Here is a 26,434-nt window from a genome sequence, read left to right as displayed (position 1 = left end):
TGCCTGGAGCAATTATTTGTTGTGGTAATGAAATGCTAGTAGTGTAAATGAAGCACTAAAAAAGTAAGCATTTAAAAATGCCCTTTAACTATTATGATACTGATAATTATGTTGTATATAATGTATATGATTATTATGTTGATTGGTATTGGTGGTACTGCACCTCCAGTACCACACCATTAACACTTAATTCCCACTTATGTTCTCTGTCATTATTCAAAGCTCTCACATGTTGTGAAGTTCTATCTGAAGGTGTTGTGCACTGCTGTCACATCTCCTGACAACAGTAACACATCTCCTGGTAACAGTGTGGAAAAACACTCATCTGCAGGGACAGTCGCCACACGGGGGGGGGGGGGGGGGGTGAGGGTGTCATTAGAGTGGTATTGCACTGTCATAGGAATGTAGTACCAAGGACCAACTAACAGGTGTGTATGTGTCTGTCTGTCTGTCTGTCTGTCTGTCTGTCTGTCTGTCTGTCTGTGTCTGTCTGTCTGTCTGTCTGTCTGTCTGTCTGTCTATCTATCTGGCTGTCTGTCTGTCTGGCTGCCTGTCTGTCTGTCTGTCTGTCTGTCTGTCTGTCTGTCTGTCTGTCTGTCTGTCTGTCTGTCTGTCTGTGTCTGTCTGTCTATCTGTCTGTCTGTCTGTCAGTCTGTCTGTCTGTCTGGCTGTCTGTCTGTCTATCTGTGTCTGTCTGTCTGTCTGTCTGTCTGTCTGTCTGTCTGTCTGTCTGTCTGTCTGTCTGTCTGTCTGTCTGTCTGTCTGTCTGTCTGTCTGTCTGTCTGGCTGTCTGGCTGTCTGTCTGTCTATCTGTCTGTCTGGCTGTCTGTCTATCTATCTGTCTGTCTGTCTATCTGTCTGGCTGTCTGTCTGTCTGTCTGTCTATCTGTCTGGCTGTCTGTCTATCTGTCTGTCTGTCTGTCTGTCTGTCTGTTTTCTGCATCAACAACAAAATGTTGAAAAGTGATATTTGTCTCTGTACTGTGATCAAACTCCCAGAGTTGAGAATTTGGTGACGATGCAATTATGTCAGACATCTGGTTTGATTCCAATTGCCATTTTTTTTTTTAGTAAGACCTGGTTTATCTGCTTCTTATGGATTCACACACACACACACACACACACACACACACACACACACACACACACACACACACACACACACACACACACACACACACACACACACACACACACACACACACACACACACACACACACACACACACATGATGTCATAGCATCTCATCATGGTGCATCTTTGAGCTCCACTCTTGGCCCTGCTGTAGTCGCGAGTAGTTTTGTGTTCATTCTCTGCCATCTAGTGGTCGAGAGTGAGAACGCGCCGCGCTAGCGAGCTGTTTGAACCAGTATTCAAAGTTGAGCCAAGTACCACTATCGTGCTGTTTGGTGGATTAAATGTATGCCGAGTTTACCAGAAGATATCAATATCCTGTTCTTATGCCAAAGTCTGACTGTATGAATCTCAGTCCACTGAAGCCTGCCTCTACCTTCTGGACTGGATCTAACGTTACGCCTGCTGTTCTCCTCCGACAATCGTCGCCCACCCAAACACCGTGGAGGGGGCGCTAGCGAGCCGTGTTTGGTGTGAAACAGCAGCACTAAAAGTTGAATTAGCTGACTAGATCGGTGGATTAAAAGTGCAGTGTATGCCGAGTTGACCAGAAGAGCTTAATGATTGGCAAAAGATCGCAACGAAGTACTTCGGAGTGTACAAGTTTTCAAATAAACAAAGTATTGCTAAAATTGCGTGAGTTTTGAATGAGATTTGGCGTGCCGCCGCTCTGAAACGTCTGAACGGAGCGTTGCATTGTGGGCATCTCGTGTTTCCTGATAGGCTCTGACAATCAGCTGTTGCAGGGAAGTTTTTGCCATATTTTGATTGTCATATTATCTTGTGTTTATTACACACCACACCGCGCTTAAAACCTCCTACCCGACGCGCGGTGTTCAGATACATCTTTACTTCATCGAATATTGCTCTGACTGGGAAGCGGCCAGGTTAAATAGTGTACCGTTATTTATAGAACTAACTACTTTTAAAAAGTTAGAGCAACTTAGTTTGGGAATGAGTTTGAACGAGCACTCGCTGCAGGCTCTGTCGTGGAGAAAACTGTACTTGAGCCGAGCCAAGTTAAAAGCCACCAGTCGCACCTCAGCGCTCTTATCAGGATTCGCAATGGTGAGTAATGTATTGACTTTGACCTCACTGGTCTCCACACACAGTTCACGTTACAGTTACAGTGTTGTTGTTACAGTTACGCCTCGTTTGTTTCCGGCCACACCGCATGAATGCACGCAGCTCACTCGACATAAACCGGATATCAGTTTGTGACGCAGATTGATCCGCTCAAGTACATCTCATCTAAAGGGCAGGAAGTAACACAAGCAGGTGTGAGCAACACATTAACGGAAACCCTCATTAATGTTATGCTTGCACCTGTGTTACATACTTCCTGCCTTTTTAGACAGGGGTCCCTAAACTTTTTCATAGCAACACACCCCAGATATACACAGATAAGTGGACATGGTTCTCAACATAGGGTCGGTCCACAGGACCACCTGGCGTCCTTGAGGGGTCCACAGCAAATTGATGTCTTGTTAAATTTCACCATTATTTCATTTACAATATATATATATTTATATATATAATAAGTTAACGCAAAAATAATGAGTAGTCTATTTTAATCATAATGTCACATGATCTCTCTCTATCTACACTAGTTGTGGAATTCTGGACAAAATCATATGGGTCAGAGAGAAAATATAATCATCATAATAATAAATAATAATTAATTTATTTTATATAGCGCTTTTCAGAACTCAAAGACGCTTAACAGTAAACAAAAGACAAGCAACAGAAACATCAGTTGGAGTTTGCATTAAATTAGGGGTCCTGATATGAAAAAGGTTGAGAATCAGTCTGCATTAGACCACAAACCTCATTTTGATCAAAAGGATAGGTGGTCAGATGCTAACAGGTAATAAGGTGATAGGTGGTCAGAGAAGAGTGAAGACTGATGGATATACAGTCATTCGTAAAAATTCTCTGAGTGAAATTGTTCATTTTGCTGGGGGATCCCCTCAAGGACCCCCGAGGTGTTCCCTGGATCCCCCTGTGGAAGTCATTGCATTAGAGATATATTACATACATTACTGACGCAGGCTGCTGTAAAAAGGATACAGGTTTAAATGAAAATAGATGACATCTTGCTCATTTCAAAATCAACTGTTCACCTTTTCAGAAAGAGCCAGACCTGTTTGACAAAATCATTTTTGCCATCATGGAAGTCAAACCACCAAAGCACTTATAGGTTAATCTTCACATTTCTCACATTTCTTAAGGCATTAGTAATTGTGAAGGTGCTGTTAGTTATCTGCATTTTCAAATGAATGTTAGCCACTCCCATTTAATAACCGTAGGGTTATAGAGCCTATGGCAAATAAGCTCTGTTGAATTGTTTTGTATTTCTCAGGTTGCCATGGTAGAGGTACAGCTGGAGGAAGGTCATGTCTATCCCCCGGGGCTGCTCATAGCCTTCAGCGCCTGCACCACCATCCTGGTGGCGGTGCACCTGTTCGCCCTGATGATCAGCACCTGTATCCTGCCTAACCTGGAGGCCGTGAGCAACGTTCACAATCTCAACTCTGTGAACGAGTCGCCCCACGAGCGCATGCACCACCACATCGAGCTGGCGTGGGCCTTCTCCACGGTCATCGGCACCCTCCTCTTCTTGACCGAGGTGGTGCTCTTGTGCTGGGTCAAGTTCTTACCCCTCAAAGGCCCCAACCAGCTGATGAACAACACCATCAGCGCCGGCCAGGCGGCGGCCATCGCGTCCACCTCCATCATGGTGCCGTTCGGACTCGTGTTCATCGTGTTTGCCGTCCACTTCTACCGCACGCTGGTCAGCCACAAAACGGACCGGCAGATCCGCGAGCTGGAGCAGGTGATTCAACTGCAGAACCAGCTGGACCACAGGGGTGAGAACAACGACCTGCAGGACTTCCCCTGAACCGCACTGAGACAGAGCAGCAGACTCTCAGCAGACGTTTTATTGTGAAACCTCTGGTAAAAGTTTGTTTGAACAGGATGTGAACTGCGTTGCAACGCTTCTTTAGATTGATTGCAAGTTTCTTTCGTCATACGTTACATATTCGACACAATTTGGAGACTGCATGTTCATCGTCTCCCGCACTTTAGCTATGATGGAAAATAGTTTTAGCTCGACTCTTGTCACGGTAGATACATAGAGCCTTTGTCCCAGTCTGGCCGGTAACGTTTCAGTGGCTTATTTCTCTCAACAATACTTTTACTGTGAGGTCGAAGCTGGAACCTATTCAAACCTGACAGGCACTTGTGTGCCTGTATCATCTAGTGGTCATCATCTGTTACATACATTAGGGTCACTGTCTGACCTGGGTGTTACGTACATTAGGGTCACTGTCTGACCTGGGTGTTACATACATTAGGGTCACTGTCTGACCTGGGTGTTACGTACATTAGGGTCACTGTTTGACCTGGGTGTTACATACATTAGGGTCACTGTCTGACCTGGGTGTTACATACATTAGGGTCACTCTCTGACCTGGGTGTTACATACATTAGGGTCACTGTTTGACCCGGGTGTTACGTACATTAGGGTCACTGTCTGACCTGGGTGTTACGTACATTAGGGTCATTCTCTGACCTGGGTGCTTTGAAACCTTGTCTTTGGCAGCTTGAATACCAAAACGATGGAATGAGTTGGTCCCTTTTTGAAAATATAGAATGCCCTTTCCCTTACCCAGAAGGCCAGTATTCAAGATTTTTTAAGTTTGCTGCTGAACTACGGCGGGGCGATAATTCAAGATGATTGTTTATCGTCTTTCAGTGGAATCATATTGTGATGATATGAGAGAGAACACATTTCTGCAATTTAAATTGATGGTGACAAGCAAATTTTACTTACTGTAAGCACTTATAAAATGAGGTACTGTATGGTAGGAATATTACAGTATTTGAATAGTTTTGTTTGACATCACGTTACCATTCGGTTCAATGAGATGAACAGTCATTTGATTATTTAACATGATTTTGCCTACATGAACCATATTGTGATATATATAGATATCAATAGAGATCCTTGTGATTATCATATTGATTTCAGCGTACCACCCAGCCCTGCACTGAACAGTTTGACTGTTTTACATTTTGCTGTTTGACTGACGCTCATATCTGAGGAGCTGTAACAGCCGGCAGTATTTTTCTCCTTATCTACTGCTTGAGGCAACATCTTAAAAATAAATGCTGGCCCGGAAGTGCTTTAGTTAAGGAAGTGCCTTACTGTAGTGAGGGCAAACATTTTTTTTATCCCGTGCGTTCAGTGGGAATCAAACTGATGTTGAGCATGATGCAGGAGTCTGTAGCAAAGACTCTTTCTACTTTGATCTGTCTCATCTAAAAATGTGTGGAGAAATCTGTTGGTTTAGCATTTCTCTTCCAACTCAAGAATACACGCAACCCTTGAAACTGATTACTGGTTTTGATGAAAGAAGTATTGATGAAAATGTATTCCAAAGCATGCATTTATTTTATGTTTTGAAGTTTGTTTGTTTTTTATTTTACTTTTTGTAGATCACAATCTTGAGCATGTTTATGCACCCCTGTATGTTTCTATACGATGTTAGTGTGGATTTGTAGTGTGATCTTTTTCTGATTGTCCTGTGGCACATTGTGAATTTGCTTCAGCGTGGTTTGACCGTGCACTTTCCCATTTTGATCAAGGCCCTCGGAGTTAAATCACCCCTTCAGAAGTCTGTCGTTTGGTACAAAAGCTTTATTTGAGAATTGGCGCGTGAGGAAACGTGCACAGTCCTTGGTACTGTGATGCTGAGTTTGTCATTCAAACTGGTACAAAGTAGTTTATCATCACCAACTTTTACATAAAGCAGAGGAGGAGCTGTAGGATACAAATATTTGTCCACCTTACCGACTGTAGTTTATACAGAGCCAAAGTGAACGTCACTTCCTGCTTCAGCACTGTACCAGAGATTTTCATCCGCCATTTATTTTCCCATAGACATTTCGTAAAATGCTTATAAAAATAGTTTTACTTGGTCAAACCAAATGGTTCAGATATATTTAGAATCGGGAGAGACTATAGAACATTTCACTCAGACCAAAAAAAGCAAAAACATACAACAAATATTTTTCTTTAAATCCGCAGGTTTTTTTTTAACGTTTTGGTCCGAGTGAAATGTAATGTGGTCTCTCCTGTTTCTAAATATATCTGAACCGTTTGGTTTGAACAAGTAAAACTATTTTTATACCCAATTTATGAGATGTCTATGGGAAAATAAATGGCGGATGAAAATCCGTTACACGTCCCCAAAGCCCTGGTTGCAAGATGATGCTTCTTGGAGACTTACAGACGGGGCGAAATGAAGATATTGATGCAAACAGATGGTCACTGAATATTGAATGCATGCACCTTTTCAGCCATTTCTGTCTCACTCGTGCTGCTTTATGTCAAAGATGATTGACTTTTTATTGAAATCGAAGTTATATTTTGCAAAGGACATCATGGAAGTGTTAGAGCCACTGCTTTCCTTGTGTGTGTTTTTGACAAATCAAGGGAAACAGTTCCTTTGTTGTCGTACGGTTTATGAAGTTTCACTGCTTGTGTGAGCACATCTTGTATTACGGTAAGTGTTTACATGTTTGATGGTGTTGCAATGTGTTTGCTTGTGTGTTCTTTTAGCAGGTCGATAAGTTGCAACTTTTGGGCCTGCTAAGATGAAGCTGGATTTATGTTTCCAAGTTTGGTGAATAAATACATCTTTTGGATGAATTGTGATTTTCTTTTTTTATTATTACAAAACACTAGTGTCATATACTGTAAATGCATTTATTTTTAGGACTCTTTAAAATAGTTAAGGAAGTCAGAAGGGAAACCACACAGGAAATGTGTCAGCATGTACAGTAGCAGCAAAACAAACACACTTGGAGCTCATTTGAAAGTCATGCATGGTGTCAGTCCGTGGTCCATCATGGTGTCAGTCCGTGGTCCATCATGGTGTCAGTCCGTGGTCCATCATGGTCGGGCATCAGAAGAGGACACAGGAAGTCCTCTCTCTGACGTCTTCTTCCGATGTTCTTGTTCTTGCAGCCAGGGCTCGTTTGGTAGCTTCTCTGAATATGTCCTCCACGTTCTCCCTTAACTTGGCAGAGCACTCTATATACAGCTCAGCGTTGATTTTCTGTTTCCCCTCTTCTCCCTGCAGGACAGGAAAGTTACACCACGCGTTTGCCAAAAGTACTTCATATAGTTGGTCAAAAAATGTCATTTAGTTGTGCATTATATGAGTGTGCATATTATGTACTTAGCTGATGCAGGCTCAAATCATATATTGTGTCAGAGAATTTCCCTAATAAAATGCAATCATGTTGGTAGTCTGTTTAGAGTTTAGAGTTTGGTAGGACTAGGCCTGATACCTGGATATGTGAGACCTGGTTCTGTCCTGAGGACCAGAGTTTAGAGTTTGGGAGGCCTGATACCTGGATATGTGAGACCTGGTTCTGTCCTGAGGACCAGAGTTTGGTAGGCCTGATACCTGGATATGTGAGACCTGGTTCTGTCCTGAGGACCAGAGTTTAGAGTTTGGTAGGCCTGATACCTGGATATATGAGACCTGGTTCTGTCCTGAGGACCAGAGTTTAGAGTTTGGTAGGCCTGATACATGCATATAGAGACCTGGTTCTGTCTTGAGGACCAGAGTTTAGAGTTTGGTAGGCCTGATACCTGCATATATGAGACCTGGTTCTGTCTTGCGGACCAGAGTTTAGAGTTTGGTAGGCCTGATACCTGGATATATGAGACCTGCTTCTGTCCCGAGGACCAGAGTTTCTTGGTCAAGTCCTTGTCTTCCCGTAGGTCTGCCTTGCACCCTACGAGGAGGATGGGAACCCCTTGGCAGAAATGCTGGACCTCAGGGTACCACTAAGAGATATTACACACATTTACATAATAATGAACAGTAGAAAACACATGATATAATCAGGGTGGTGGGGCGTCAAATTATTCTCAGTTCAATCAACTGAAGAAGTGCGTTTTCTCATATTTATAAAGCAAAAACAAAATTGTTCCATCCAATCTGCAATTAAATAAGTGAATTTGCCCCATCGTGATATCAGTGTTCCCTACAGAAACACACACTACTGGCCCAAGAGAGGAGTACCTTTATGAAGACATGGTCAAAGCTGGAAGGGCACATGACATCGTAGCAGATCAGCACCACGTTGGCGTTCTGGTAGGAGAGAGGCCGCAGCCGATCATAGTCCTCTTGACCTGACAGGAACAACATCAAGTCCTGCTTCAAGTCCACCGCTGTCAATAGACCCTTCTCACGGGAGCCATTAAGTGTGTCGAAAAGGCAGGGTAAACACAGGTGCAAGAAAAACACTAATGAGGGTTTCCAACTTCCATAATTGGAATTTGGAAACCCTCACGAGTGTTTTGCTTGCACCTGTGTTTATTCAGCCTTTTCGACGCAAAATGGCCCACGTGAAAAGGGTCTATACCAGCATCCTGAACACTTTATTTATGAATAATACTTTTGACTTTCAGAGAGACCAAAGCACTGAATATTTGAATGACATGACACACCCACCATCGCCCTGGGATACCTGTTTAGCAGGGTGTTATCAAAAGTGTGCATGTGTGTACTTTACCTGCAGTATCATAGAGATACCTGTTTAGCAAGGTGTTATCAAAAGTGTGTATAGAGAAAGTTCACCTGCAGTATCGTAGAGATTGAGACGAAACTGTTGCCCTCTGTACCTCACACTGGCAACACTCTTCTCAAACACAGATGGGACATGTTCCTGAAAGGAAAATGCACATGTTCATTTGAATGATAAACATCTTGGCCTACTTTCTTCCATGTTAAAAGGTAATTTCTATCACGTTTTCATTCAAACATTGAGATGAAAATGCTGTAAACACAATAGCCAAGTGTAAAATGAACTGTGTTGCCTTTACTGTACCTCTGGAAAGTCTCCTTTAGTGTAAACCGTGAGGAGTGAGGTCTTCCCACAGCCTCTGTCTCCTACAAGAACAAGCTTGAGTTCCTCTTGCTGTCTGGCATATGCTTTGCCTTCCCCGGCTCCTTTCTGGGTCATGTTGTCTGGAGAGACCGGTGGGGATGATGGATGCCTTCACTGACTGTGTGGAGATAACGCAGATCTAAACAGGTCGCCTGCAGGGAGGCAAAGTTACTTACATTCTTCCCTCCACCTCCACTTGATAAACAACATGATAGAGGTGCCTTCATGGCCAGATGATAAATGCTTATTAGGAAACAGTAATAGCCTACGCCCAGCTTTTTAACCAGCTGATCCTCCCGCCCTCTCCTAATAGGACGTCTCTCCTCCTATACCTGGGCAGCTCAGCTATTTAGACAGCCACACAAAAATGATTGTCGTGTTGTCATCTACAGATCTGAATGACATATAATCCCAGGCATTATAACAGAACAGCTATAAACAGCTATAACAGAATCAGTAAGAACTGAAATTATTTCACAAATGGAATAAGGATATTGTAGTTATATAGTCTAATTAAAGATGCTCAAGCATATTGCGACATCTAATCGACACATAATTATTAGGAATTATTATTAGGAATATAATATATAATTATTATTATAAATTAAAATCCCAATGCAGATAAGCATGAAATTATTTTAGCTTTAATTACACCTAAAGATTCAGCACCAAATGTAAGTCTTTTAGCGTTTGCAGATGGAAAACAATGCTAACTTGAACACAGCTCTTTGTTGCAATCTATGGGGGGGGGGGGGGGGGGGGATCCACAGCCATTACAGTAGGCCCATATATGGTAATACAGTATATAGAGAGGGCTTGGAGCAGAGCCAAAAGGAGGAGAGCCAAACTGGGATCAGCTGCCGTTACCACATTTAAACACAATATTTTAACTTTTTCTCAGATCAGATTGAGCAGTACTGGAAAAGCAATACTGTTATTTAAGTTATATTGTTAACTGTATTAACATACAGTTACATGCATTTTTGGCACAAACATTGTCCCAATGTCCCCGGACCCCATGTTGTGAACCACTCTCCTATGATCATCTCATTTGAGAATTATTATTTTTGTGATGGTGATAAGGAATTAGAAATGTAACAGCTACATTTTCAAATTATCAAGTCAAATAACATTAGGCTATAGTTTTCCTATTTTCAAATGATCAAGTCAAGGAATATTTTTGTGAAATTCAATAGACCCTATTTGATATACCAGCAACAAAAGTATTATTATGTGTATCCTGTATCTCAATCTCACCGAAGGATCTATATTTCGTCACCGTCACTTGGCGGAAGGATCCATAAACAAACCTGGAGGACCTTCTGGTAAACACCGAAAATCACAACGTCAACAGGTGCACAATGTAGGTCCATTTAAGGATGAACTTTTGGTGCAGGTAAGTGAGACCAAAATATGCGTCTTTATTCAACTTCATTGTGGTTGTTTATGTTTTATTTGACAGCCACGCTGTGCATGTTATCTTTTAGAAAAGAAGGATACAGGTAGCCTATACAGGTGATGCTCTCCATCACCTGTTGGGGCGTGTTAACTACAATGGAGGAGCAGTCAAGCTAGCAGGTAGCCTCATCCCGGTGGAGATGCTTAAATTAGATCGGCAGCGTGTTATTGTTCTATCGCCAGGTTCTGGTGAATGTAATGGAAAGCGGACAACAACAAAGTACGGAGAGAGAGACAGCGGCACCGTGTTGGAGAAGGTACAAGTTGATTATAGACCCTGCGTTGACAAATGGACTCTACAAAGTGTATCGTTATGATGGACAGCATTTCAGCTTACCCGTGAGCATTTTTCAATTTCCATTTATTGTTGCTCCACAAACCTTCCCACCACTGATAGCCTGTTAACAAGTTCTACCAGGGGATTTCCATTCAAACAATACTTGTCACCTCAGGTTAAGGACTTAGGGATGTTTCCTGTGGCTACAGTCAGAGATCCCCGCATCTGTCGCCTGTGGAGCAAATGTGATAGAGCTGACCTTTTCCTTCCTAAATTTAAGGTGTGGAATTTAACCATTAAATAATAATAATAATAATAATAATAATAATAATAATAATAATAATAATAATAATAATAATAATAATAATAAACAAACTAATAACATAATAATACTATTATGTAGGCCTAGTAGTAGCCTAGTGTTACAAGTGTTAATAATAGATTAGTAGGCTACTATTGGTATTATTATAGTGTTATTGATATCACTATTAGCCTATTGGTATTTAGTAGACTATCATTTGTTGACCTGCTGCATTTCATTCCAGATTGATGGATGTTACGTTGGCCCTATTCCTCCAAAAGAAGTGACATTTTGCAGGCTGAATGACAACATCAGGGAGGGCTTCCTGACTGACATGTGCAAGAAATATGGGCACAGCGATGAAGTGGAAATATTTTACAATCCCGAGAACAAGAAGCACTTAGGAATTGCCAGAGTGATGTTTGACTCTGTCAAGGCTGCAAAAGAGGCGGTTCAGCACCTCCATCAGACGTCAGTGATGGGGAACATTATTCATGTGGAAATTGATCCAAAAGGTAAGCCAGGCACACTCTTCATAGGAACACTAATATTAATTTTTCCTTCGTTGGTATTAGTTGTTGTCAGGCTTACTGTATGATTACCTTTGATTTACTATAACATGCAACCCTCTGCAGGTGAAAACAGGACACGATATCTCCAGCTCCTGTTAAGTGGGCTCTATACCCCTTGGACATTGCCAGTGGGCAGCAATGAGCAAACTCTTCAAAGCCTTATTGACAATTTGCCGGTAATTTGCTGTAGCTGTTTGAACACTGAAGTAACTTATTGTTATGCTAATTATCATAGTAGACCAGACCACCTGTTATGTTAGTCAGTGTTTCCCACAGGATTTAGTGAGACTGTGGTGGGTGGACCTCGTGGGTCCAGGGGCATAGTCCCCCGGGAATATTTATTTATTTATTTATTTATTTATTTATTTATTTATTTAAGTTAAATGCGTCAAATCTGGTGCACTTTGAGAGCAAAATTAACAAATGAGTCTATGGTGGGACAAATTAGACTATGGTGGGCCACCATAGTCTATAGGCAATTCATGGGAAACGCTGATTAATAAGTATTTAGTTATTATAATAAGTAGTTGCTTTATTTGATTTTTAAGTTAAAAAATGCATGATGTTCTCAAAGTCAAAGAGTAATCATGTTAAATAATTGTGATCTCAATATTGATCAAAATCATTGTGATGATCATTTTGACCATAATCGTGCAGGCCTAACTTGTAAGATTAAGCTTTCTCAATAAATCTCAATTTCTCTAATCTGGTTGATCTGAACCTTTGTCCACCTCCTCCAGGGCAGCACATCCACCCAGAGGCAGGAAAGCGTCTCCAGCCCCACCAGTGTTGCTACACCCCTCTCTCTGGACACAGCCTACTCCAGTATCTGGCAGGATACGCCCTGCAGCTTTGGGCTGACGCCATGTTCTCAGGGAACCCCCCGTACTCCTTGCCTGTCTGGAACTCCCCTCTCCCAGGACTCTTGTTACTCCAGTCTTCAGGTGACTCCGATCCTCCAGGGGGAGCCCCCCGCCTACAGTGTTCACAAACCACCAAGACGAGAGGTCTGCTATCGCAAACCTGTAAGGTATCATGGGAGATCCCGTAAAAGCACAGACTTCAACTCCATTTTTAAGCATTTCCAGCCGCTGTTCCCCCTCCCTGCCCAAATACAAGCCACAGGTAACAGCCAGCAGCCTGCCTCCGCTCTCAGCAGAACAGAGCCTTCCTTTCACCTCGCCCCACCTGCTCACGAGTCAAGTGAGGAGGTCTCCTCCACCTCTAAGGCTTTAGATCTGAACTGTAACTCTCTCAGCATCTTAAGCATGACTGTCATAGATGAGAGGCAGGCAGCAGCATCCTCCCCACCGGCAGAGTGTTCCCCGACCGCTGTGAACGCATCTCCTGAAAGCCCCCATCCAGAGACGGACAGCTTAGACTCTCGCATTGAGATGTTGCTGAAACAGAGCCAGAGCTCCAACGCCTCACGCTTTGATGGAGGGGCTTTGGAGACTGCTGGAGGAACTCAGGACGACCCCACGTCACCTCACGCTGAGAAATACTCTCCTGTCACGTCACCTCGCTCTGAGAAATACTCTCCTGTCACATCACCTCACTCTGAGAAATACTCTCCTACCACAGATTACTCCCTTGATTGCACTCCAGCTGTTTGCGGGTCTCCCACAGCCAGCCCACACCCCCCACACTGTGCTCTAGAAGATGTCAGTCCACCAACGCCCCTCACTGACGACGAAGAGGATGAGACTCTACAAGCTGTCGCCTTCTTGTTGTCTCCCACTTCCTATCATCTCACACGTAGAGAAAGGAGGGCCGATGCAAACAAGACTCCCTCAGACAAACATGCAAAAAGGCTCCAGCACAAGGAGCACTCTAAGAATAAGCAGTCTGTGCCCGGCAAAGCGCTCTCCTCCCAAGAGCTCTCCTCCCTGCCTCAGCCTCCTCTCTTTCCCTCTAAAGAGCTCTCCTCCCTGCCTCAGCCTCCTCTCTTTCCCTCTAAAGAGCTCTCCTCCCTGCCTCAGCCTCCTCTCTTTCCCTCTAAAGAGCTCTCCTCCCTCCCTCAGCCTCCTCTCTTTCCCTCTAAAGAGCTCTCCTCCCTGCCTCAGCCTCCTCCCTTTTCCTCTTGCAGTCTCCCCACTCGACGCCTTTCCTCCAAGCCTCCGTCTGGACACTCTCACCGGCCCGTCACCCCACCTTTCCCTTTCCCCATCCCTTCCGTCCCCCCCTCTCTTCCAGCGTTCCCACTTCGCCTCCCAAACGGCACTATTCCCTTCCCGCCTCCAGGCTGGGTCCCGCCTCCAGGCCATCCTCCTCCTATTCCCGCCTGTCCCGTTTTGCTCGGGCCCCCTCCACCTTTGGCAGCCCCGCCCTCCGTGGCACACCCTGGGCACCCCTACCCTTTACACATGCATCCTGCTGAGCCTTTGCACCAGGGGGATCCCCCGAGGCGCGGCAGTGCACCCGTATCATTCTGTGGGCCGCCCTGGCCCCCTCTGCCTTTCCCCAGGTTCAACCCCTTTGTGCCGCCGCCGGGGTACGAGTCTGCGAGGGGGAACCCTCACGCGCTCACAGTGGACGTGGTTCTGGGAGTTCTCATGGAGGAACTGAAGTCAATCATTAAAAAGGACATTACACGTAGAATGATTGAGGGGGCTGCTTTCAAGGCGTTTGAGGAGTGGTGGGACTGGCAGGAGAGGAAAGCAAAGGTGGGTTCACCAGACGTAGCAGTATTCCTGTAATGGCAAATAAAATACATATGTACATACAGTACATTATTGGTTGATTGATTGATTGGTTGATTGGTTGATTGGTTGATTGATTGGTTGATTGATTGATTGATTGATTGATTGATTGAGTAAATGAACTGTTCTGTGGGCGTACGGGTAGTGCAGCGATAGATACTGTAGGAAGCTGGATTAAGGTTATGTGTCCTGGTCGCTGCACTAGTGCCTCCTCTGGGGAGGGGAATAGCTACGTCCTGCCAGTGAAACCCCTCGCCGTCAGCTGAAAAGAAGCAGCTGGTGACTGCACATGTATCGGAGGAAGCATGTGCTAGTCTACAACTCTCCCCAGATCGGCAGAGGGGGTGGAGCCATGACCGGGACAGCAGGGGACATTGACCAAGTACAATTGGAGAGAAAACTTTATTTAAAAAAAATCTTTCTTCAATAACAATGTGCTTTTGAATGATTATTGTTGTTGTGTTGTTGTTTCCTGCCTAAGTTTGCTGTGGCTCCTTTGAAAAGTGGAGTGGAAGCAGTGGAACAGACCAAAGCAGTGGAACAGACCAAAGCAGTGGAACAGACCAAAGCAATAGATCCCCTCAGTCACATCATTGGCCAGCGCAGAAAAATTCAACTGCCTTCCTTCAAGGTAGCACTAAAACCATTTAGCTTCATATGACTGATGTGTGAATTTGTCTTTTGAATTATGCCATAACTTCACATAATGTTGGCTATTGCTATGCAGGTAAAAAGGAAAAGAGTCCCTGATCCAACTACATCAGAAGAGCTAGATAATATGTCGTCTTCTGCTCATGACAATGACAGTCATCTTAAAAATTCTGGTAAGTGCTTTTTATTCAGTTAGCTTGTATTTATGACCCTCACTCATCATCTGATGTAGCTTGTAACTTACTCAAACGTGTTACTGTCTTTCCATGTGGCTTTAGAAGTGAAACCAGGGGATGATCTAGCGAGACCGACATCTGAAAGAGCTAAACCCGTTGGAGCTGGCTGTCCATCTCTGAAACGCAGACACGCAAGACCGCTGGAGCTCGACAGTGATGCCGGTGAAGAGGAAGAAGAGGACAACACCCTGAGAGATGAAGGCAAAGAGGAGAATACTGTGCCAGTTGATGATGCTCCTAAAGTGCAGGTGAACAGGCATTTTGCATGAAAAGTTGGCTAATAGTAGAATTACAAATAATGTCCCAATTCACAATTAAATCAGTGAAATCATGAATTAAGTCATTTGAATGCTGTCTTACACCGTTGAAAAACCATTATAGATTAGCGAGATTTTCATCAAGCACCAGTAATATTGTTTACTACTTTAATACTTTTCCATTGGTTAATAAGCAGCTTGATATTATTATTATTATTATTATTGTTATTATTATTATTAATATTATTATTATTACCATTATTGTTATTATCATCATCATCCTCATTTTTTTAAGTAAAGTGTGTCTAATCTAATTCACGTACAATTCAAGTTCTTTCACAATTGATGTAAATATATAGTAATATTTATATGGCCAAATAAATTCTGGATTAAAGTATAACATATTGCATAGTGTAACTGGTGATTCTGTTACTTTCATTAGTGTGACATAGGTGATCATGAGGAAGAGGAGGAAGAGGAGGCAGTACAGAAAGGCACCAAGGGTGATGGTGGCATCATCTGCAGACCTACTGATGGAGTGCACTTCTCAGATAGTGGTATGGTAAAACATCAGGCAATTGTAGCATTGTAATTGTAAGCTATGTAAATAATGTAATAAACACTTGGCTATGAGTCAATTCGACATGTTCTTTTGTTTTCCATTGAAGCGAGTCTTTCAGAGACCAGCTCCTCAGAAGAAAGCGAATGCTCTTCAGACTTCAACTCGTCTGATTCCAACTCCTCGGACACTGCCGACTCGCCCTACTCTGACCTAAGTTCTGAAGAGGAGGATGGCAAGGAGGTAGGGCTGGGCAATATATCAATATCGTGATATGAGAAGAGATATCGTCTTAGGTTTTGAAGATCGTAATATCGTGATATGGCATAAGTGTTGCCTTTTCCTGGTTTTAAAGGCTATTACAGTAAAGTGATGTAATTTTCTGAATTTACCAGACTGTTCTAGCTGTGCTATTATTTGCCTTTACCCAATTAGTCATTATATTATCCACATCACTGATGATTATTGATCAAAAATCTCAATGTGTAAAAAAATAGATTAATTTTTGATTTGTGGTCCATATCGCCCAGCCCGACGAGGAGGCCAGGAGTATGGAGTGTATCGTGATATCATCAGATGAGGAGTCAGTGGAGATGGAGCCCCCCGTCACCCCCACGGACCCCCTCACCCCCGGAGCTCAGCTGGAGCTGGAGCTGAGCCTGCAGGACTGGTCAGAGGAGGCTCATAGTGAAGAACCAGAAGGGGACCGGTACACATCTCCTCCACATGACCCCTGTGATCCAGACGCTGTGATGCAGTCCCCAACCAGTGGACCCCTGGACCAGGACCTCCAGCCCTCATCACCTATAGGACTTCCAGGTGAGCCAGTTGGAAATCACAGCATCAGGACAGGTCAGATAGTGCTTAGAATCAGAATGAGAATAACTTGATTGATCCCCAGGGGGAAATTGAGTAAAGCTAAGGGGTCAAAGGTCAGATAGTGTTTGTTAAGGGGTCAAAGAGAAGTATGCTAAATTTACTTTCAACTACTTTCCTGTGATTGGTTCAAACTTTCTTCTATAAAATAAACCATGCAAAGTATTTCCAAAAATGATTTGACCTAGGTCTGCCTCATCAGGGGGTAAGTGTCAGATTATCATGTTCACAAATTGCTCTAATAACTTGATTGTCATTCATTTTCTTCATAATTTAGAAAAGGATGTGCTAGATGCAAAATGATTGAGAATACGCCAAGTCAAGTTTATTTATATAGCCCCCACTAGGCACTAATTCTCAAGGGACTTGACAGATCATGTGTTTAGCTAGATCTAACTAAACACAATCAATAAACACAATTGAACAACTTATATGAAACAAGATGAGATGATTTCTAATATTTTCATGTGATTGGTTTAGTAACAGTGGAGCCCGACTTTGATGATGTGGAGATGCAGAGTCCTGAATGGATGGTGGAGTCGCTGGAGATCCTAGAGGACCTGAGGCCCCTCACTCCAACTGGCTGCCTGCTAGACAGTGACCCTGACCTGCTGTTAAGGACCAAACCATCGCCCCCTGCTGTGGAGGAGATTGAACCACCACACACACCTGGCAAGGCAGTAGCGGCCCAACTGGAGAGTGAGGACTCGATGGATGAACTCATCTTGCTATCTCCAACAAGCAGTCTGTCTCCCTCTGAGCCCCAGACTTCATACGCAGCGTACCAGGACATGCCCCAGACCCCCGGCACAGAGCAGGAGGCAGTATACCAGGACAGGCCCCAGACCCCCGGACCAGAGGAGGAGGGGAGTGGATGGAGTCCATACAGGTGTGCGAGAATTCCAGCCACGCCAGGCAGAGAGATAACCCTGTCAGATGGAAGTCTACCTCTCAGCAGCCCACTCCCTGTCCCTTCCCTGTCTGACAGTCTCTCCATTAGGAGGCCACAGACCCCTGGAAGAAACATTATCCTCCACCGAAGAGTCGTGGTCCACAGGAGGAGGACACGAACGGCGACCGCCTGGCAGGGAAGAAACGCCGTCTCGCCCCTTTCGTGCGATGAGTCCGTCAGAAGCTCTCCCATCGTACTTTCCTCATCCTGCAGCGTCTCCGACTCGCCAGCAGAGACTCCCGACAGGAAGAACCGCACCAGAACCGAGAAGATCGGTTCTGGTGCGAGGATGAAGCCCCTGCAGGGGCTGGAGAACATGCCGGGCCTTCTGAACGAGGAGAGGAGGAGAGAGACAGAGAAGCCCTCATGGAGGAGAAGACAACGCAGGTGGCAGAAGATGAGGAGGAGGAAAATGAGACAATGGCGACGACAGAGATCGCTCTCCACCACCGGTGGTCCTCACAGGTGTCGCTCACTCTGGGAGGAGATGAGGATCCTCCACCGTGTTTGGAGGGAGGGCCTTGATGAAGAAGATACCAGGCTGCTGCAGGTCACATATGAGAGGCTCCAGCAGCAACGGGATCGTGGTCTTGGTTGGATCAGTGGCATCGTGTGGATAGCTCATCCTCATATCCTTTTAAACACAAAAGGCGATGAGAAGATAGCGCCTCCTCTGGTCGGTCGGGGCGACCTGTTCGGGGCGGAATGGAACGGGTGGGAATAGCGTGATCCTCCCAGCGGCTGGCAACCGTGCATGTGTCAGAGGAAGCATGGTGCTAGTCTACGGCTCTTTCCAGATCGGCAGAGAGGGTGGAGCAGAGACCAGTGCAGCAGGAGACAATTGGCCAAAGTACAATTGGGCAGAAAATCAGGGGGAAGAAGAAAAGAAATCAGAGCAAACAGTGCTAGAGAGCTACGTCAATGATGATGATGACAACGTCAGAGGTCAGAGGTCAGAGGGCAAGATTATGGTTTTTATTGCTTGGTTTACGTCACATTTGGACAATAATTAAAATAGGACTGCACAATAAATTCTCAAGAGAGGGCTTCGGTCATATTTATTAACAAGTTTAAGTTCCATGTCAGCAGTCATTTTGTCACAGCGTGGTCACGTCACATTTTTCAGACTGAGATTGTGAATATCACATTTTCGAAATGAAATGCAATTCATCTTAGCCATTATGATTTTTTAATGACTTTGAAATAATGTGCGACCATTGAGAAACCTCTGGAAAAGGTTACTGCTTGAAGTGAATACATCATAATTTGATAGAGACACACAACATTCGGTGGTGCTACCAGATTGGGCCAGTCATGACTCTGTGTATGACCTTCTTAACCACCTCCTCACTGACTGGAGTCGTGACAGAGAAGAGAGAGGAGCACAGCCACAGGACTGGATCTGCTCGCAGCGAGGGCTTCTACACAATCAACAGGAAGGATAAGATGAAATACCTCCACACACGGCTTCCATCTCCCAGCCCGCAGGTATGAAGGCTGGGATCTCTCTGCGCTGTTTATCACATCCAGTGCTTCATATGAACACACATGGCTGAAGGTTGTGTTTTTTTCCTCAGCAGGGAAAGTGCATCCCAGCCCAGACACAGAGCTCTCTGCGTGCTGGATCTGACTTCAGGGCTGAACAGCGCCGCCTGCTGTCCTCTTTCAGCTGTGACAGTGACCTTGTCAAGTTCAACCAGCTCAAGGCAAGTTATGAGTGACGATGTTCACTGATAATATACTCCACTCCACTACAAAAAAAGAGCCAGCACTAAATTAATAAGAAACATAAAACTAATATGAAAGCTTCCATTCCAAAATAATGAGATAAAGCTTTACCTTACATTCACTCATCAATACTTCAAAACCATATATATATGGTTTTGAATAGAAAACAAGACAATGGTGGGGGGTCTTTCCTTTTGCACAGCTGTGACTTAAAAATAAATTGCTGTGAGGAAAAGATGTAAAAAGTACTACCTACCTACGCCTTCCTCAAAGGTGTGCTATGTTTTTGTATTACGATGTATTTTGAAGTAGCTGTGCACTCCAAGAGCAATCCTTCACCTGGACTCCATGTGTCATTGTGGAGTGAAACTCTTCACAGCCGTGGTAGAGCGGGTCGTCCACTAATCAGAAGGTCGGTGGTTCGATCCCCGGCTCCTCCAGTCCGCATGTCGAAGTGTCCTTGGGCAAGACACTGAGCCCCAAATAGCTCCTGATGGCCGTGCCAGCACCCTGCGTGGCAGCTGGCCGCCCTCGGTGTGTGAATGGGTGAATGTAGGCACATTGTAAAGCACTTTGGATAAAAGCACGAAATAAATGCAGTCAATGTTTTTCTTTATGCCTCAGTTCCGCAAGAAGAGGATCCGTTTCTGCCGAAGCCACATCCATGACTGGGGCCTGTTTGCCTTGGAGCCCATAGCAGCAGATGAGATGGTCATTGAGTACGTGGGCCAGACCATCAGACAGGTGAGACTAACACTAACCTGTGCTGAGTGGAGTGGGCCAGACCATCAGACAGGTGAGACTAACACTAACCTGTGCTCAGTGGAGTGGGCCAGACCATCAGACAGGTGAGACTAACACTCACCTGTGCTGAGTGGAGTGGGCCAGACCATCAGACAGGTGAGACTAACACTCACCTGTGCTGAGTGGAGTGGGCCAGACCATCAGACAGGTGAGACTAACACTAACCTGTGCTGAGTGGAGTGGGCCAGACCATCAGACAGGTGAGACTAACACTAACCTGTGCTGAGTGGAGTGGGCCAGACCATCAGACAGGTGAGACTAACACTCACCTGTGCTGAGTGGAGTGGGCCAGACCATCAGACAGGTGAGACTAACACTCACCTGTGCTGAGTGGAGTGGGCCAGACCATCAGACAGGTGAGACTAACACTAACCTGTGCTGAGTGGAGTGGGCCAGACCATCAGACAGGTGAGACTAACACTAACCTGTGCTGAGTGGAGTGGGCCAGACCATCAGACAGGTGAGACTAACACTCACCTGTGCTGAGTGGAGTGGGCCAGACCATCAGACAGGTGAGACTAACACTCACCTGTGCTGAGTGGAGTGGGCCAGACCATCAGACAGGTGAGACTAACACTAACCTGTGCTGAGTGGAGTGGGCCAGACCATCAGACAGGTGAGACTAACACTCACCTGTGCTGAGTGGAGTGGGGGAAATGAGTGAAAACCCCCCACTCCAACAATCACCACTGAGCTGCTCTTGAAGCAAGGTGCTTGTCCCCCTCCTCCTGTGGCCCAGTCGGTCTGTTTTCCAAGTGTTTCATTGTATGAATGTGAACAGGGGGATGCTGATAAAGTGTGTAAAGTGCAATGCAAACCTTCCTCGATAAACACATTTTATTTTATTTTGTAATCAAAATAGTCACTGCTACAGTAGACTAGGGTTGGGTATTGAAACCCGGTACCACTACCACTATGTTACCGGTACCTTTATAACACATACTTAGGTGCATCATTTAGGTGCCATGCCCGAGCTGCTGAGTACAATATCCACCCTCTGGTCCTCCACACGCACCTTCACTAGCATTATCGTTTGGAGCGCGCCACTTGAAATCCTCTTTCAATTAAAAGAAAATACACTATACCCTACTGGTCCGGCTAGCCGGTTCGAAGCAATAATCGCGTAAGTTAAATTTGGAAAATCCTGGAGCGAAAGGTCTGAAATTCAGCACAGGTTTTTTTTATGGTTTATTATGGTAATTCACGTTGCCAGAACTAGAAAAACATCGTCCTGGCACCCAGAAACTCCAATAATCCTCAATTGTCCATTAAGGACCGGCTGCACGGTCATTGATTTCATTATAACCGCCTTTTTGAGACCTCCAGGAAATTCTTACAAAATTAATGTATTTCACTTTTTTTCAGCGGGCATCCTGGACCAAATACCTTGAAATTTGACCTTAATATCTAACCTTGGGGTTGATTGAACATTTGGTTGAGTTACAAGGCTTCAAAATCCATTGCATAGTTTTCCCATTGATTTCAATGTTAATTTTGCAAAAAAACAACATTTCTTTTTCGACTCCCAGCCACTTTCCCCAAAAATAATTATTTTTCTGATCTTACACCTCTCAGTTCGACTCAAGACATCAAATTTGTAGTTTCTATTGTGTTTGCCCCCCCCCCCCCCCCTATTTTCTCACTGTAGGCACAGCAACCACTTGCATGGAGATTTACATGAAATATACACTACAGTGATCGTCATGGAAACATGGTCACATGACCTTGAAACCCGGACTTTCCGGTGCAAACTACTGATTTGAAGCCTTTAGACCGAGATTGGTGGAGGAATCAAGCTATTTCATGTTTTTTGTGAAAATTTGCTGGGAGTCCAAAATTGGCAGTTTTGTGTTCTTTTTGTAAAACTTACCTTATTTGAAACTACATCGTATCTCCGCGCCCGTTCGTTGTAGAGACTCGTGACGAGCATTTCTGGAATCGGCGTCGAAAATTGACTCTAGATGTCTAATCTTGTCGTGATCCATGCCGTTCTAAGAGCTTTCCATGACTTCCGCTTTGAGACACGCAAAAGCAGCGAGGCGCAGCGAGGCACAGTAACATCTGATGCCCAAGAAGGAGCGTCTTGGGCGGCGGAGGCGGTCAGAGCGTCATCCGTGGAGGCCAGCTCTGAACTCCCTCGCTCATGGCCTAAATGGTGTCGTTCAAGCGTGTGTTTTGAGCCGGATGTTCAACTACGGCTATGAGGTAGGAGGAATGGAATCAGGAACGGATATGGATCGATAAAAAATAAGAAAATACTTACTTATAAATATAAAAAACAAGTACTAATATCAAGAAAATAATGAATAAAAAAATGCAAATTTGCAATTCTCAAAAGATGGAAGCTGGAATAAAGTAATTCCTCCGCCAAAAATGTGATCAATCCACAGCTATGATAATCCCACCACCCCGCCACCAGGTGGCATTCATGGGAAGGGAAAAAAATCATATTTTGTGTTTTCTACTATAAATTTGATTGTACATTAAGTACAGTAAACTGGCATTCGAGGGGTTAAAATTCAGAGTAAGCACTAAATGTTGATATGAGGTATGAGGGATGAACTTACCAATGGATAAGAATCAATAAAAAATAAAAAAAATAATTAATTAAGACTATCAAAAATAAGAACTAATATCAAGGTCCATGTACACGGACCAGTGGACGGTTAAGGGTTACCGGGTTAGCGGGGTACAAGGGTTAACTCGGTTCTGGCACCGTGTAGCACCGGTACTGTTTTAATAGGATCATTTTACCAATACCAAACGATAGCCATCCCGACAGTAGACTGGATATATACCAGGGATGTCAGAGATACGGCCCGCGGGCCGGATCCGGCCCGCGGGCAGGTTTCATCCGGCCCGCGAGATGTTTTGGAATATTAAAAAAAAATATATATATATATATATTATTATTATTAAATTCGCACCCCATTATCATGAACTACGTGTGGCTAATAAGCAAGCTAAGAGTTCATTCATAAGTTAATTAACCTGCACTACATGGAAGTATGTCAGTAGGTCATCAGGTGTAAACAAAGCCGCCATGATGCCACGCTGGAATTGAATCGCGCATTCAGCTACCTACCAAAAAACAAAAGAATCAACAAGATCAGGCGCGGACTGCATAATCGGGCACGTCGGGCAAATGCCCGGTGGCCTGGCCTGGCCTGGCCTGGCCTGCAAAAAAAAAGAAATTGTGCCCGCAGTCAGGCCACTCACTGAACAGCAGGCCAGGCGCCGCCTACTGGTTTACTAGTGGTTTTATTACTTTATTCAGGGTTAAAGTGGGTGCATCTCATTGTAAAATTGGTCTTGGCCCAAACTGGGCTTCAAACGGCCCAAATTGGGCTTCAAACGGCCCAAATCGGGCTTCAAACGGCCCAAATCTGGCTTCAAACGGCCCAAATTGAGCTTTAAACGGCCCAAATTTTTCGGACGCCGGCACGCGCGTCGGCCCGTATCGGCCTGGCCTGCTTGGTATCTAATGCCCGGCCTGAATTATGATCCCAGTCCGCCCCTGAACAAGATGCTGTCGAAAAAGAGAAAGGTTGACACGGAATGCAGGCAGTTTCAAGAGAAATGGAAAGAGCAGTATTTATTTTGTGAAGTAAATGGGTAAATGAGTCGAATTGATTTTAGTAAAAAAAAAATCCGGCCCCCATGAGGTCTCAGTTGAACAAATCCGGCCCTCTACCTAATATGAGTCTGACACCCCTGATATATACAGTATGTCTCCCATGAAGGGGCTGATCTGTTCTCTTCCTCCTCAGGTCATTGCCGACATGCGGGAGAAGCGTTATGAGGACGAGGGCATCGGGAGCAGCTATCTGTTCCGGGTCGATCAGGACGCCATCATTGATGCCACTAAATATGGCAACTTAGCCAGGTTCATCAACCACAGCTGCAGTGTGAGTAAGAGCAGGTCGGCAATACAGAATGTTCCAAATATGAACCTAAAGACCTGAAGATGTACTGGCTGCTGCCCTCTACTGTTCATAACATGTATTTCACTGTCCACCTGTTACCTAAAGACCTGAAGATGTACTGGCTGCTGCCCTCTACTGTTCATAACATGTCTTCACTGTCCACATGCTCACTGTGTCAGTATGCATTAGGAGCCGTTGTAATAATGTTGTTGTAGTTACAGTACTCTTTTTGTTTTTGTCTTTCAGCCTAACTGTTATGCAAAGATCATCACTGTGGAATCTCAGAAGAAGATTGTCATCTACTCCCGGCAGCCAATCCGCATCAATGAGGAGATCACATACAACTACAAGTTTCCCATTGAAGACGAGAAGATCCCTTGTTTGTGTGGAGCACATGGCTGCCGAGGCTCCCTGAACTAAGTGTCATCATCTCCAGCCCGTTTATGGCTCTTATTACAGATTGTGTTTTTCAGAGCCGGTTCTGGAGACACCTGGAAGTCTGACATTTGCTTCAAGTTACTACAAAAACACAGGATCTTGAGATGTGGCAAGAACAACATTTTCAATGCTGCTCCAAGAGCAGTCAATAACAGCCTGCAGGTCATACAGGAGCTAACATGGCTTCATGGTATCATGGAGTCCAGTTTCAGGGGAGGCATGGAGACTCGTGCTGCTCTGTGAATACAGATTAGACCTGACCTACACATCAGTAAAACGGACTGCATTCATAGAGCGCTTTTCTAGTCTATCCACCACTCAAAGCGCTTTACAACACATGCTTGCATTGAACCACACATTCACAAACCAATGGCGGCAAGCTGTGGTGCTGGCACAACCATCAGGAGCAATCTGGGGTTCAGTGTCTTGCCCAAGGACACTTCGACATGCGGACTGGAGGAGCCGGGGATCGAACCACCGACCTTCTCATTAGTGGACGACCCCATCACTTGCACATTACTTAGCTACACCAGGGATGAGACTATGCACCTGGAACTGCATTTTGATCATAATAATATTATGATATTGTATAGTAAGTCTCTATTGACCTCAACAAGTCATTTCATTGTCCAAATGAACATAGATGTATAGTAAAATGTTTTCGTTTATGAGAGCTAAAATAATATTTTGCTTGTGTCAAGCTTACAAAAAAAAAGTTTACATCGTTTTGTTGTTTATTTTATTAATAATTGTTGAATATGTCGCCCTCTTGATAACTGATACAAATCACAAAATACTGTTGCTCACACACTCACACACTCACACACACACACACACACACACACACACACACACACACACACACACACACACACACACACACACACACACACACACACACACACACACACACACACACACACACACACACACACACACACACAGGGTACCACTACAATGCAGCACTTTTTTAACACATGCACCTAGAATAAATGCTAAATTGAAGTAAACTATAAGTCACAAAAAATGGAGTAGGGAATAACAATGATACTAAAAACCATGGATTTGTTTGTTTGTTTTTAGCATCAATAAACGTATGTTTTGTATGATTTGTGTGTGCGTCTCACATCATCAGAGTACTGACTTAGTATACGATGTTGTGTCTACTGTAACAAGTAAACATGAGCCTCCACAGTGCATAGAGTGATAGCTGCTGAAGCATCTTTCATTTCATTTCATTTTTATTTGTTCCGACCAAACACAATACAAGAAACAGTATACAATACACCTTTATTCTCTCGTTAACAAGTTACAGGCTTGGCCAGAAAGGAGCAGGATGAAGAAAAACTTGTTATACCTGCTGCCCCTTTCTCAAAAAATTAGTAAAAAAAAACAACATAGATGGTCTGCCTATTTTGATTAGCAGTCATTTGAAATAGACGCTACATCATGGCCTCGGAGAAACAAAATGCTAATTAATAATTAGCAATATTGTGACTATGACACAATCATGTCACATGAGAACAAACAAAATGTGCACAATAAGAAAATCATCCAGATACTTCATATTGGCTATTGGCTAATTGGC

At 44.3% G+C, this 26,434-nt stretch overlaps 3 protein-coding genes across 3 annotated transcripts; 2 read left to right on the top strand and 1 right to left on the bottom strand.

Annotated features, from left to right (window-relative positions):
* Positions 1–1,972: 1,972 nt before the first annotated feature.
* Positions 1,973–6,825, top strand: LOC310783423 (calcium release-activated calcium channel protein 1-like). Its single transcript, XM_083644284.1, has 2 exons — positions 1,973–2,203; positions 3,498–6,825. Exons 1-2 carry the CDS (start codon positions 2,090–2,092, stop codon positions 4,035–4,037), a joined length of 654 nt encoding a protein of 217 aa, XP_083500410.1. The 5' UTR covers positions 1,973–2,089; the 3' UTR covers positions 4,038–6,825.
* Positions 6,826–6,926: 101 nt separating this feature from the next.
* On the bottom strand, positions 6,927–9,302 carry LOC310783887 (rho-related GTP-binding protein RhoF-like). Its single transcript, XM_083644802.1, has 5 exons — positions 9,050–9,302; positions 8,800–8,887; positions 8,242–8,351; positions 7,869–8,003; positions 6,927–7,281 (listed from the first exon to the last, which is right to left on the bottom strand). The coding sequence occupies exons 1-5, from the start codon at positions 9,182–9,184 to the stop codon at positions 7,111–7,113; spliced, it is 639 nt and encodes a 212-aa protein (XP_083500928.1). The 5' UTR covers positions 9,185–9,302; the 3' UTR covers positions 6,927–7,110.
* A 1,463-nt stretch (positions 9,303–10,765) lies between these two features.
* On the top strand, positions 10,766–24,828 carry LOC310783829 (histone-lysine N-methyltransferase SETD1B-A-like; the record flags this gene model as incomplete). The annotated part of the gene is made up of 16 exons (XM_083644726.1): positions 10,766–10,906; positions 11,020–11,124; positions 11,390–11,660; positions 11,781–11,893; positions 12,458–13,563; positions 13,807–14,412; positions 15,434–15,554; positions 16,006–16,120; positions 16,232–16,365; positions 16,653–16,941; positions 17,479–18,626; positions 19,253–19,438; positions 19,531–19,656; positions 20,303–20,422; positions 24,253–24,390; positions 24,655–24,828. 16 exons carry the CDS (start codon positions 10,766–10,768, stop codon positions 24,826–24,828), a joined length of 4,893 nt encoding a protein of 1,630 aa, XP_083500852.1.
* Between the last annotated feature and the right edge of the window lie 1,606 nt (positions 24,829–26,434).

The sequence above is a fragment of the Poromitra crassiceps genome (assembly GCF_964638095.1).
Source record: "Poromitra crassiceps genome assembly, chromosome: 10".
Taxonomy (NCBI): domain Eukaryota; kingdom Metazoa; phylum Chordata; class Actinopteri; order Beryciformes; family Melamphaidae; genus Poromitra; species Poromitra crassiceps.
The sequence above is the reverse complement of the archived record's forward strand: the minus strand, read 5'-3'. Positions and strand labels throughout refer to the sequence as shown.

Excerpts from the sequence above, each read along its gene's own strand:
- LOC310783423 (XM_083644284.1), top strand. The coding sequence starts at position 2,090 with ATGAGTTTGAACGAGCACTCGCTGCAGGCTCTGTCGTGGAGAAAACTG. Across the intron at positions 2,204-3,497 it reads TCTTATCAGGATTCGCAATG|GTTGCCATGGTAGAGGTACA; the intron begins GTGAGTAATGTA and ends TGTATTTCTCAG.
- LOC310783887 (XM_083644802.1), bottom strand. The coding sequence starts at position 9,184 with ATGACCCAGAAAGGAGCCGGGGAAGGCAAAGCATATGCCAGACAGCAA. Across the intron at positions 8,888-9,049 it reads CTAAAGGAGACTTTCCAGAG|GAACATGTCCCATCTGTGTT; the intron begins GTACAGTAAAGG and ends TTTTCCTTTCAG. Across the intron at positions 8,004-8,241 it reads TTGACCATGTCTTCATAAAG|TGGTACCCTGAGGTCCAGCA; the intron begins GTACTCCTCTCT and ends AATATCTCTTAG.